The sequence below is a fragment of the Pteropus medius genome, unplaced genomic scaffold, assembly GCF_902729225.1.
Source record: "Pteropus medius unplaced genomic scaffold, Ma_sr-lr_union100, whole genome shotgun sequence".
NCBI lineage: Eukaryota > Metazoa > Chordata > Mammalia > Chiroptera > Pteropodidae > Pteropus > Pteropus medius.
Genome location: NW_024349224.1, coordinates 3,676,864 through 3,690,807, shown reverse-complemented (window position 1 = coordinate 3,690,807; position 13,944 = coordinate 3,676,864). Strand labels below are relative to the sequence as shown.

The 13,944-nt window shown below is 57.3% G+C and overlaps 1 protein-coding gene across 2 annotated transcripts in view; it reads right to left on the bottom strand.

The window, feature by feature from the left end:
- Positions 1–171: 171 nt before the first annotated feature.
- Positions 172–13,944, bottom strand: part of NKD1 (NKD inhibitor of Wnt signaling pathway 1) — a 71,672-nt gene continuing 57,899 nt past the window's right edge. The window contains exons 4-5 of one of the 2 annotated variants that reach the window (XM_039880836.1): positions 6,511–6,617; positions 172–4,649 (exon numbers count right to left, since the gene is read on the bottom strand). In XM_039880836.1, coding sequence (XP_039736770.1) covers positions 3,969–4,649; positions 6,511–6,617 — 788 coding nt within the window. In that variant the 3' untranslated portion in view covers positions 172–3,968. The remainder of the gene's footprint in view (positions 4,650–6,510; positions 6,618–13,944) is intronic. The other variant, XM_039880835.1, reaches the window with a different exon arrangement.

Below are 13,944 nucleotides of genomic sequence, written 5' to 3'. Positions count from 1 at the left end.
GAAACGCGATGTGAGAGGACCACTGGGAGGGGGTCCCAGGACGCAGGCGTGAGGGGGCAGGCAGGGCTCGAGGGGCCGCGGGTGAGGGCCCAGCCACCGGCACCTGCGCTCAGCCACACCGGGGCCCTCGGAGGGACTATGCGGAACCCGCTTGTTAAACTCGCACCCCTCCCGGGCTGGGCGGCCCTGGGGGACTTCGCGCCCCGGATTTCCGGTCCGGGCCGCGAAGGCCGAGCCTGCTCCCAGGCGCCAGAGGAAGCTCCTGGGGTGGCCGCTGCCTGCCACAGCGACGGGGGAACTTGGAGGTGGGACAGGGTGTACCGGTGGGGGGCACCTACGATCTGCTTCAGGTCTGATGAGCACCCCCTGAATGGAACATGGAAAAGCAAATGTGTCCCTAAAGATAGACAAGCCATTCTGAGAGAACTTGACCAAATCTCATCTTCTCCCTGGGCCTCAGCTGCCCCTCATCCAGGCAGTGTCTCTACTGAAGGAGATGGAGGGTAGGCCAGGCCCCCTCACTAGCTCTCCCTCTGCCCTGGGCACCCCCGAGGTTGTTTATCTGAGGGGAGGCTTCCCGCTTGGCACGAACTTGGAAACTTCTGAAAAAGGTGTTTGCTCTCTATAGGTCACGGGCACAGATGGTCAATTACCTGTCTAGATCTCTTCCTGAACACAGACACACTCGGCCCTCCCTTTACCCACCACCCACAAGCCCTCAGGCAGCGAGTCGCCAGGCACTGCCATGGCCAGGCAGGTACATGCCTGGGTGACTGTGGTGTGGCCAACTGGGGCGCTCACTTGCCCTCTGATGATCCAGGCTAAGGGTCACCTCCGAGTAGCCAGAAATCCAGTCTCCCGTTAACTCTTCAGAACCGTTAATACTGGCAATTAGTTAATTTTTTTTAACTCCTCATTCCCCTCCCCCAGCCCTTGGCACCCACCAGTCAGCTTCATGCCTCTGTGAATTTGATACTCTAGGGACCTCCTATAAGTGGAATCACACAGTGTTCATCTTTTCATGACTGCCTTATGTCACTTAGTATAATGTCCTCAAGGTTGATCCACGCCGTAGCATGTGCCAGAACTTCCTTCCTGTTTAAGGCTAACAGTCCATTGTATGGATGGGTCGTGTTTTGTTTACTCATCGCCTGTTGGACACATGGGTTGCTTCTTTTTGGCTGTTGTGAATGATGCTGCACAGGTGTCTCTTCAAGAGCCTTTTTTCAGTTTTGGGGGATTTATACCAAGGAGTGGAATTGCTGAGCCATATAAAAATTCCACGTATATAACGTTCTGGGGAACCGCCATACTGTCTTCCACAGCAGCTGCACCATTTTACGTTCCCACCAACAGGGCACAAAGGTTCGTCAGCCACACTCGTCGTTTCCTGCTTGTTTTTGCGAGTGGGACCTCGACGGGTGCCGACTTGCGTTTCCCTCGATCGGTGACAGTGTGCATCTTTTCACGTGCTTAGTGGCCATCTGTCTATCTTCTTTGGAGAAATGTCTATTAAGGTACTTTGCCCATTTTTGATTGGATTATTTCATTTTTGGTTGTTGAGTTTTAGGAGTGCTCTATGTACACTATTCTGGATATTACTCTCATCGGATATTACAATTTGCAAATATTTTCTCCCGTTCCACAGATGGCCTTTCGCTTTGTTGACTGTGTCCTTTGAGGCTCAGAAGTTTTTAATTTTGAGGTACTCCCATTTACCCATTTTTACTTTTGTTGCCTGTGCTAATTTAATTTAAAACAAAAGCCTCTGGGCCAGAACATCTTGGGGATACTTTGGGATTGTGGGGGCAGCTGGTGTGAGACCCAGGGTCTAGCCACGTGCTGGCTCACTCGGGGACCCCAGCTCTTCTACTTTCTCTGTCTCTGTAGCCTCTCTGCACAGCCACATTTGCACCCCCACCCCACCCCACCGCCCCAAGACGCACACCATCTGAGACGACCATGAAGGAGGTGTCATTGTCTCCATTTCACAGATGAGGAAACTCAGGTCCACCAACATCATCCTGCAAGCATTGTACACCAGGCCTGGTGCCCCGGTGTGTGACCCCAGAGGGTCACAGCTGATTCAGGGTCCAGGAGCAAGCGCGTTTCAGCCTGCCCGGCTGGAAAATCCACGCTGTTGGCTGCATGGGGCCTGGCACAAAGGAGCAGGTGCCCATGAATGTTTACCGCGCAAATTAATGCCTGAAGGATAAAGGGGTACTTTCTTTGGAGTTGGAAAGTTGGCCCAGATGCCAGCTCTGGGTGGCGGTAGCAGTGAGCTGGGTGCCCACCCGCCCTCGTACACAGAAACGTGCATGCTCATGGCCAGAGTGTGGGGTGGGGGGAGCGGTATTTACAGCCAGATCTGAGGAGTGGCTCTGGGACTAAAAATAGACCAGGGGAAACACAGGGCTGGGTTCCCCCTGGACTGGAAGCCAATGTCCTCACTCCTGGGCAGGAGGCAGACAGACCCAGGGCAGGCGTTCTCTGAGGCGGGCCTGGGACACTCCCCTTGCAAACCTCCACTTCCTTATCCCTCCCACTACCGAGGGGGACAGGAGGGCAGGATGCAGAATCAGAAAGCAGTGTCTGCCCACAGGTTTCGCAAGGCCTCCACGGCAGGGGGCAAACCCTTTCATGGCTCTGCAGCTTCTGACAAGAGAGGAAAGACGAGGTGGCTGCCAGGGGCTGTGTCGTCCTGGCCGCTGCATGTGTCAGGAGAGAGAGCCCAGCCCAGCTCCTGCGCAGCCTTAACTAATAGCAGGGCCAGCCCGGGTCAGCTCGGTGACCCAGGTTTCAAGCCCGGCCACGTTTCCCTGTGACGATAATTACCCCACAGCGGCCATGCCCAGATGGAGAGTAATGGCGGCTCCTCGCTCCCAAAAAGCAGTGACCCCTCGCCCAAAGCATCGCAGCTGGAAGGGACTTGGGGTGTCACCTAAGCCACCCTCTGCCTACCCAGGGTTCCAAACCAGGAAGCGTCACCACTATTTCCCAGAGCCCAGGCTCTTCTGGAGGCTTTGCCCGCTCAGAACCCACCGCCTTTCCCTAATAACAGTACTTTAAGTTCATCTTATGAACAAAATCTACTCCCCCTCCCTCACGTCCAGCCAATGCGACTCAGGTATCAAGTAACTCCCCCAGCTCCAGAATGAACACGTGGACCCAGAATTAGCCACTGAAAGCATCTCGTACCCGTGGCCACCATGACTGGGTCGGGGCCAGGCATGCAACTCAATGGGAGCCAGTGAAATTCGGATCTGGAACATCTGTTGACATTCTGAACTGGGGGAGTGGCTAAGAGGATGGGACAGAGGTTAAACTGTCCGTGGTCATCTTGCTGCTGACAAGGGCAGAGCCCACCTGGTAATAACGGCACTCAGAGGAAACAGCTCCGAGAACAGCTAGTCCTGCGGACTCCGCGCCTCTGGATCCAGCCTCGCCGGGAGTCAGAGCCCGGGCTGCATGTCCCTTCATGAGCCAGTATGTTCCTCCTTTTGGCTGATGGCAGCTTGTGTGGGGATTCTGTCACTTACACCCCCAAAGAGTCCTGAATGACTACAAGTCACTCATAGTTTCCTCCCCACCCAATTCTAACAACCCCTAAACCACAGCCGGAGGAAGAGGTGGCCTTTTGTCAGGATGTCAGAGAGGAAGAGGGGAGGAAAGAAACAAGGAGGCCGAAGAGAGGGTACCAAGGCCCAGGGCAAAAGGGAGGCAGCGGCCATCGCGGTAACCCAGACCAGGCCACGCCCCGAGGCGTCCGTGGACACTGCCGCCCATTTCCTTCACTGAACACGTCACACCTTCCGATTATCTTGTAATTGTCAGGGGTCGGCCTCCCTCGTCAGCCTGTCGCAGCCACGAGTCTGGGAGGTGCCACCGCTGCTCTCTACCGTGCTCTCGCATCTCATTGTAGATGCACACAGTTGGTGCTCAGCATTGTAGATGCACACAGTAGGTGCTCAGTGTGCAGACACAGGCACGGAGAAAGGGAGGAGAGGGATGTGGGAGGAGGGCTGAGGGGAGACACAGGCATACGGAGGGCAAGGGTGACGAACGGGCGGTGACAAGGCCGTGGGCAGAGCCCCTGCAGGGCCCTCAGGTGGGGGCGAGCTCATTCCTGTAGCAGTGGGGGGAGGCTTTTGTGTGCCCACCTGCCCAGCTCCTGGACGCACTGGCTGAGGTGGGAAGTGGCCTGGGTAGCCCCAGGCCCATCCCAGAGCTCGGACCACGCAGGGCAGGAAGCAGGACAGGGCTCTGCTGGGGCCGAGGGTCTGCCTGCCTGCTGCCCTCCCCGGGGGAGCAGTGCCCAGGCTGAGTGCAGGGAAGCCCCACTGCCCCTGCTCTGTCACCTCCCCCCACTCGCTTGGCAGCTCTGGGACACCCCTCCAGTTCTCTATGAAGCACCAGAAAGCCTTGTTCCCACCCACCCCCTCCCGAGGGGCAGACCCTGCTCCAGGAGAGGGGAGGAGCAGCCGGGGCCAGGCACAGGATGACTGTTCCTGAGCCCGAGGGCGCGGCCAGTGGCAGGAGGCCAGGCAGGTGCTCACCTCGCGGGTGACCTTGCCATTGTCAAAGTCGTACAGGGTGAAGGTCCACTCCTGCCGGCTGTCCTCCTCCACAGACACGTCACACTGTAGTTCCTAGACACAGACAGATGACACACGGGTGTGACGGGAACATGCGGAGGCCTGGTCAGGGGGCTGCCACCTCCCCACTGCCCTCTCCAGACCCCGTGCAAAGGCAGAGCAATGACCAAGGCATGGCGCGCCAGAAAGGCCAGGCCAGGCAGGGGACATTTGGCCCACGGGAGGTGCCTGCAGGGGTGCTGGGCAGTTTCTGGGTCCCCAAAGCACAGGAGAGAGGTCTGAGAGGGGGCTTTGTATCTGGATGCAAGGCACAGTAATGTTGGGGCTCCTGGGGTGGCCACCTGACCTGGAAGGCAGGAGAGGGTGACCACAAAGAACTAAAGTTCCAGTCAGCCTCAGGTGCCACCTCATGTGTGGCCAGCCCTCCACAGCTGCATGTCCACCGCCCTGGGCATGCCTTCTCTGTGCCTCAGTTTCCCCTTGTGTCAATTAAGGAAAATGACAGTATCGTCCTTACGAAATCATGGGGAACAGTAAGTGGCCTGCCCCTTGTCTGCTGGGTGTTCTCCTGCAGCTGTGGGGATAGTTCCCCACCTCCCACCTCAAGCACCTGGCTTTTGTGTCCCAGGGACAGACGGCATGCCAGGGTGGGGGGCCCGAGCCGTGGTGAGCCTCTATGCCCCTCCAGGAGACAAATCTGGGGGCACCATGTACACCTCTGGGAGGGACCCCGCCTGCCCTGGCTGTGACCCGCCCGTTAACCCTTTACTGGCTTCCCTCCATCCCTGCTCCTAGGCATCACCCCAGGCCCCGTCTCAGGCTTTGCTCTAGGAGAACTAGAAATTATGTGGCAACTGCTTGGCACACAGAAAACTCCAGTTAATGGTAGTGGCTGCTGTTGTCTCTGCTGTAGTGACTAATACAGCGGGATGTATGCGGGGGTCAGCTGAACCCCAGAGTGTTCTAAAAAGGATGGCCATTTTGGGAAAGAGATTCCACAAACAGCCTTCAAGATCCACAAGATTCTATGAAGATAAGCAGTGATGCTGCCAGACCACCCCGTTCCATGCCCTGCCTCGGCCCACTAGTCCCGCAATGTCCAGCTGGCACGGCATGAGGACCGGCTCGGCCCCCCGAGAGGGGTGCTGCCTGGCCTCAGGATGCTGGCAGGAAAGTGACTGAGCACAGTGTCTCTGCCCTTGGCTTCTGCGGCTCAAGGCCAGTTCCCTCCAGCAGTTCTTGGGCAGCCCACAGTGAGGTCAGAGTTAGCCTTTCCTCAGTTGTGACGTGTCCGCCTGGTCCCTGCCCAGTGCCCTCTCTGCTCTCTGAGGCATGGGTTCAGGGGGCACAGCACTGGCCGCACACACATGCCCCCCCACACACGTGGGCACACGCATACATGCCCACACACACATGCACACGTGGGCACGCACACACATGCCCACACACACGCACACGTGGGCACACGCATACATGCCCACACACACGCACACGTGGGCACACACACACATGCCCACACACACGCACACGTGGGCACACACACACATGCCCACACAGCGTTTACCTGATTCGCTCTCCCTGCCTCCCCCCACTCGTCTCCAAAGACAGCTGGGATTCCAAGCTCGGAAACACCTGGCGAGTAACCTCCCCATCCCCACCTCTGCCGTGTGCGTCTCCCCCTCACCACCTGCACTTCTCAGGTGAGGGCTCCCCATGGACCTGGATGAGTCCCAAGCAGTCGGCCGGCCCCTTTCCAGAAACGGACTCTTGGGGGCTTTCAAGGAAGCAAGACGTTAGCCTGGCCATCCCTCTGCAGGCCCCACAGGGGTGCCGAGCCTCCATGGGGGGGGCCTAGGCTTCTGCCCTGAAAAGCACCACCGAGAAGAGAACTGTCTCCCCGGCCCAGGACGCTCACCTCGAATTTCAGCGGCTTCCGAGAGCCTGGGCAGGATTCGCTCGGCTTCTCCGTCCTCTTCTCGTCTCCGCTGGCCAGCCCGTCGGTCTTCTCGGGAGGCAGGGCCACTGCAGGGGGAGGCAAGCGAGAGGCCGGGTTTTGGGGCCTCCTCAGTCTCCGTGCCTCTGTTCTGGGGGCCCCTTCCCGCCTTGCCCGTTTGCTGGAGTCAAAATCGCTTTGCTCTCTGGCCTCTGGTTGTGTCCGGGGCCACCTCAGCGGAGACCCCCTCCCAGGGTGCGTCTACAACGGCCACTCAGGTGACCCAGTGGGTGTCTCAGGCCACCATTCTCTGCCCAGACTTCACAGCCCAGATAAGGAGCCTGCGGCCACCCATAGCAGTGTCCGGCCAACGGGCAGGTGGGAGGGGGCAGAGGGGTACTTCTGGAGCCCGGAGAGGAAGCTCCCAGATCGCGGCCACAGCCTCTCTGCCTTTCATGCTGACATTTTGGTTTCCTCCAAGACGCCACCTGCCTGGGCCCAGGATATGACTCGCTGGTGGATGATCCGGAGGAGTGACAGAATTGGAGCTCAGCGGGGCTGGTGAAGGGCACGCGCACACATCGGCGCACCTGCGTGAACGCACGCGCACGCATCGGCGCAACAATGTGAACGCACGCGCACGCATCGGCGCACCTGCGTGAACGCACGCGCACGCATCGGCGCAACAACGTGAACGCACGCGCACGCATCGGCGCAACAACGTGAACGCACGCGCACGCATCGGCGCACCTGCGTGAACGCACGCGCACGCATCGGCGCAACAACGTGAACGCACGCGCACGCATCGGCGCAACAACGTGAACGCACGCGCATGCCGTGACATTCAGAAACCAGTCAATCCTGGGCATTTCCTTCGGCCTCTGCTGGCCCAGGGAGGGTCTTCTCCCTCTGCCCAAGGTGGGAGAGGGGCTTGTCCGGGTCAGGTCGCCGACACTGACCACTTTTGATAAAGTGGATAAAACCAAGTCCTCCATGGCCACGAGGTGTCCCACTCCAGTGTCACGCTGAGCCCAGCGAAGTCAGGTGGCGATTAGCCAGAGACCCGAGGACAGCAGGCACACAACCTGGGCCACCTGATTCTTCTAACCCAAATCTACTGTTGGGCCAGAGCTGTCACCGTCCTAGAACCAGGCGGGGTGCAATGCGCAGCCACTCCACCAGGTCGCAAAGCAGCAGGCGCTACTGTCGCCCCATTAAAAAGAAGGCAAGACGGCCCAGAGCCTTGTCTGAGAGGGTCGGGAGGCGGCTCCTGCTGGATCCCAGCACAGAGTGAAGCCCTGAGCTCCAGAAGCCCCAGCGTCTCCAGCAGGAGCTGGGCTCAGCAGGAGCATCCTGATCAAGGGGGCACATCCTGAGTCTCCCACTGCCCTGGGCAGCCTTGGGCAAGGCACGTGACTCCTCATCTATAACGGGGGACAAAGTGGTCTCTCTCTCACAGGGCTCCTGAGGAGGGGCAATGTGAAAAGTGCCTGCTGAGCACAGTGGCCTGTATGCAGTAAGTGCTCAATAAATGCTGGCTCCGCAAAAGATGTAGATGGGCCGTGGTCCCAGCTGACAGCCCAGATCCAGATGTTCTCCTCACCCTACAACCGCCCCGCCGGAGACACCCTAGCGCTATCACGACCTGCAATATCCGCTCTTCATCCCCCCCCCACCCCGGAGGGCGGGGCTGGGGGAGCAGAGAAGAAGAAGAAGAAGAAGAAAGAAAAACAAAGGCCAGCTCCATCTTCAAAGCCGCTGCCTCCCTCCGCAGAGGTCCTGGCTAGAGATGTAAGCCGCCCGGGCTTATCGAAACCAAACTTCAAGTTCAAAGGGAAGTTATCAGAAAACCACCTTTAGGTTCAATGTTGCCTTTCAAGTTCCACTTGATAAAACCCAAAGAAAAGAAACCTCTGTCCGAGCTCTCTCCTTCTCTGGAGCAACGCCCCCCACCCCAGCCCCTGCACACAGACAGCCCGTCCTCCCTCACGTCCTCCTCCGCCCCCTTCGCTTTCTCCTCTCCCAGGGAGGAAGAAAATATGCCCCCGACCCCTCACCCTCTTCATGTGTCTTCTCCAAGACCGAGGTGGCCTGGATTGTCCTTCCTTCACCAGCAGGCCCCTCATCCCATCCCAGCTGAGATCACCACCACACACCGCTGGGGGTCCCTTCCGGCATCGGGCTGGGCACAGACCGGTGTAGGACTGGGAGCCAGCCTGCCCTGCGGCCGCGGGGGCCAGGAACGAGACAGCCAGCATCCCCCTCGTCCCACCAAAGGTGGCCTTTCACCCTCTCACCATCCCCACTGGCCTGAAGAGGTGTCAGAACTAATTAGAAAGCCTCAGACTCCAACTGCCAGAGGCAGGAGCTGGGACTCAGGGAGGCCACTCTATACCACATATGAACCCCCCAAAATCGACACCAGACCGGCACCTGTCCCCAGCTGTCCCTGTGCAGCGCAAATTGTCCTCCATCCATGCATTGTCGGGCTCACAGCGGGTGGGACCCCCACAGGCGGCTGGGGTCCGACCTCAGACAAGAGAATGATCCCGTTGTCGAGATGGGCTTCGGCACCAGGTTCTGAGCCCTCCGTCTCTGACTTCTGTTCAGCCCAGCAATTTCTTTTCTCAGAGATGATCTTTTGGGGGGCATAATTTCAGGGGGACTCTGATCACTCTTCAATTGTAAGTCACGCAACAGGAAATACCGCTCATCTGAAAGAGGAAAGGTGAGCAGAGGGAAAAGGCAGGAGAAGAGGAAGAGAGAGAGCAGGAGGAAAGCGAAGCCTCTCACTGGCCCCTGCAGTACCTGCGGGTGACCGTGGCAGCGCTGGCATGCTACGCCCCGTGAGCCTGTTTCTATAAATAAAGTTTTATTGGGACAGGGCCACGCTCATACGCATTGGGTAAGGCTGCTCCGCTCTACGACAGCAGAGCTGACTCATCACAACTGACACTGTGCGGCCCGCAGAGCCTCAAACGTGGACTCCCCTGGCCTTGCCCCGCACAGCGTGTGAACTGCGCTGTAGCCGTGCAGCTGTCTTAGCCACCAGGGCACCCTGACAGGCAAGGTGCAGGCTGGACCTCACCTGCTGCTCACCTGCTTGACTGGTAACCCTGTGCAGTTCACGACCTGCCCAACCGTGCACGGTAGCCGTGGGAGAAAGGAAACGCCAACTCCGCTTTCTTAAAAGCAGTTCTCAGCCCAAACCAGTCTGGGGGCAGTGCGTGGAGCACCCCCGTTTTGGAAGCTGCTCCCTGCCCCGCTCACACTCGGCCACAGGGAGCCCACTGGCTGTGTTTACCAGATGAGGGCTCTCCCCGGCATCGGCTCCAGCCTGGCATCGCTCCACCCCCCAGCAACTGCCAGATTAAATGCATTACTTGACCATCTTTACCCGGGTCCCTTTGATGTTCCCTTCTCAAGCTTCAAAATACCTTTTGGAGGAAGATCAGACAGCATTAAACAGAATTACTAATTAATTAAGCAAAGTTAAATTTTAAACACTGTTTGTTGTGTTAGCCAAAAGCCTGAACAGAACAGACTTCTTTCCTCCACTGAGATCAAAGGCAGTCTCTTCCCTCTCCCCTCCCCCAATTTAAAAAACAGGAGCGGAGGGGAGGAAGAGGGAGAGAAACAAGGGTGCTTCAGAGCACTGGGGAGAGTGAGGACACACCTGACTGGCAGCAACTCTGATCCTGGTCTAGACACCCATCCCCCACCCCTACCGCACACGTGGGCCCAAGGGGAGGCACCCCGGACTCATCTGGGACGGCACACTAGGGGAGCCACAGTCACTTTCTCCATACTGTTTACCCTGGCAAAAGCAGTGACCCAGGGAACAGGATGGCACAGCCCACCCAGCACGAGCCACTGACGGCTGGCACCACCCAGGGCCGAGAGACAAGACAGGTCCGCCGGCCCGCACGCCACCCTCCGAAGCGGGATGAGCACCCCAGGTCAGAGTCCTGCGGGGTCGCTGGGAGACTGGCCCCGCGAGGCAGGCTGCGCACTGCCCGGTCCGGGAGATGTCGTCCCCACCCTGGGCAGCACAGACTTGCGGACTGCTTCTGACGTTTTTGGACAGATGGCAGCAAGGTGTCCTGAGGAGGGGCCCCTTCTTCTAATGTGCGCACGTGCATTGCTAGCTGAGTGCTGTCTGAACCATCCCATCTAGCCCTTGACTCTGTACAGTCCCATCTGGGATCTCCCGATGGCCTCGCAGGGGCCTGCCACCTCCACGCTGCCAGCACACGCATTTCTCGAGAGCTGGGGTCCTGCTGGCAACTGGCCCTGGGTGGCCCCCAGTGTATGGCACATACCATACATGCACAGACGATCCACCACGGTGTGCTGAACTGCGGCCAATCCCACAGGTAAACACGAGGGAGGCTACATGACAAACAGCATAAATTCTGGCTTGCTTGAGACCGGGCGCTGGCGTGGGAAAGGGGATGGTTGAGAGGGGTAGGTCTGTTCCCGAATCCCGCACTTAGGCTAAAATCCAAACCCCGAATGATCTCAGCAAATCCTTGCTTCTTTTAACGCAATCCAGAAAGGCCTGGTTGATATTAAACTCTGGACGGAGAGACAAATTTGAAACATGGTTATGACTAAATCGGCCCGACCGAAGAGCAGAAGTGACTAATGTCAGGTGCGTGGCGGACACCTCTCTCGGCCCAGTTACCTGGCGAGCGCTCAGGTCACACAGCGCGAGACTTAACACAGCCAGAGCTTCCGTGCCGGCGTTTGGACACCCGCCCTCGGGTCTCCACCGTCCCTAACCGTCCACGTACAGATTATCTGCCACAAATATTTGCGTCTCAGGGTGGCCTGCCTGGGTGTTTCTGATGGCCCAGCCCCCCGACAGCAGCTGTTCGAGGGAACACAGATGAATTTTAATATTAGCCTATGCCAAATATAATTAGGCGGGTAAATCTGCTACCAGTAAAAGGAGAAAGATATCATGTGTTCATTCCAGGCCAAATGGTTTCTTGCGTTATCTGCATGAGGCTCTCCGTAGGGAGGGAGAGTCCCAGAGGCACACAACTGTTTGTCATTGCGCTTAGCGGTGGGCTGGACTGGGGACGCTGGGGCAGTGGGTGGGTGCACACCTTATTTCGACGCATCCTCTTAATGACACCGTGCAGGCGTGTTCCTGTTTACGTTCGGCAGAAAGGAAACTAAGCTTAAAAAGCAAACTCGATCGAGCCATTTCCCTTCTGAAAACGATCCGCGTGCTGCCGCCTCTCGGCTCCCTCTCCCCACCGGAACTGCTTCTCATTTTTTGACCCTGGCGTGCTCTCCCCACGCCGTGAGCCCTGCCAAGAACAACTGTTCCATCTCTCCAACTCCCGCTCACCCTTCAGGTCTTCAGCATAAGCCTCCCCAGCTCTGAGAAGCGTGCTCTCCGGGCTGGGTTAGCTCTCCCGGCTCAGCGAGCCCATGTGACACCGTTATGCAGTTGACTGAACCCTCCTACCGTGGTCCAACATAGAGGACAGAGCCTGTCGCACGTTGTCATCATCAAAACTGAACGAGAGCAAGCGGCAGAGCCAGGATTCGAACCCAGAAGATGGAGAAGCCACAGCAGAGGGCCCTGTTCCTGCCTGTCCCGAACCATCCTCTCTGCCTTCCGCTCATAGCATCTGGGCTGCCTCTGGTGGGCCACCCCTCACCCCCTCTCAGCTCACACAGTTTATGGGGGGCCAATGCCCTCCGGCTTCAGTACCAACCCGACCCAGCTGACCTCATCCTGACGGCCACCGTGGTGGCTCCTAAGTCAGCACCTAAGGGGACTTTGTGGTGAAGAGAATGAGCTAAGCTTCTGCGTCCCTCACGCACGGGCCCTTCCAAGTCGGAATGGGCCCTAGCCATGTGTTCACATGGTTGTTCGTTTTTACGACAGTTTTTAAATCAGGTCTTTTATCCTCAATCGGATAAGACTACTGTCTCTTTCCATCCTGATGTTCCACACGTCCCCTTGTGTCACGTGGTGTTGGAGTAAACACAGGCATTTCTGGACTCCGGCTAAGGGGAGGTTGAGTTGAGGATGTATTTATTTAGGTTTCGTGGCAGATATATATATATTATAGTTCATCGTTAAAAGAATCATGTATTCTTTTTCTTAAAGAAGCCCCCCACCCCCAACCAAACAGGATAAGCTTTGGTTCCCACGAAACCTAGATCCACCTGGCCAGTTAAGTGAGACGCAAATTTTTGCACAATGTATGGAGACATTGTAGGGAGCTCCCTGTCACCGGCGATGACTGAGCTCCTAGGATGTGCCATGCCTAGAACTGGGCCATCGTCACCTTTGCCACCTTAGGAGGAGGAGCTAACAGAGGGCAGAGGGAGAGACAACTGAGAAGGAACAGAGAAGCAGTGAACGAGTGCGTGCATGACGACGACGCGGTTTGAGCTTGCGGATGCGGCCAGCCCTTTTTAGGCAAGATCTATCCTAGGATTTTTCAATCTCATGAGCCAAAGCTTAAGCGAATTTGGGTAGAGTATCCAAAAGAACCAAAAGAATCCTGAATTGACTATCCATCACTTTGAGCCCCCGCTTTTCGGGAAAAACAACCACCTCTAAAATGGTGATTTATCCAACGCAGGGTTCTCTAAGGCCGTTTCCGGCAGCCTCCACCGGCGAGGGCCCACGTCCTTCTGAGACCAGAAAGGTTACTCGGGCTGTCTGTCTGTCCGCCATCCTGCCTTCCCAGCTGCATTGAACTGTAAGCAGATTTTATTCAAGGGCCAAGTGTGACCGAGGGGAAGGAGGAGATTAAAAACAGAGGGGAAGGACGGGGAACCTGCCCAACACACAGCATTGTGGCCTTTTATTCTCATCGGAGCGAAGGCTGATTGATGGCCACTCTGAGGTTCACATAAGATTGAGACGAAACATCTGTTCAGGGAGGGAGGGGGAAATGCCGAGAGAGGAAGAGGGGAAAGGGGGGAAAAAAGCCTTTTTTGGGCTAAAAATATCTTGTCCCTTCCACTCGCCCCCCGTCCCTGCCCAAGTTAAAACATGTGATGAAATTCAACTTTTAAAACCTAACCCCGAGCTACTCGAAACTATGAAAGCCTTCTCGGGATCTGACACAAGTCAGAATTTCCACTGTTCAAGCTGAGCTTTTATGAAGAACAGACTTAAGAGAAACTGCTGTCACCGCTGAAACCTGGGCTTCTGGGGGGACCGCAGTGGAGTGGAGTCAGCCAACTGCCACTCGCCAGCAGGACGGGCTCTGAACTGACTGAGAGAAGCCAGCAGGGTGGCCTGCCTGCCCCCTCCGTCTGGGGTCCCTGCTGCTCTCCAGTGAACTCCCCTCCTTCTCGGGCTTCGGGGGACAACAGCCAGCCCCTGCGACTGACCAGCCTTGCCCAAGAGTCACGTGGATCCACCTGTGTCCTCTC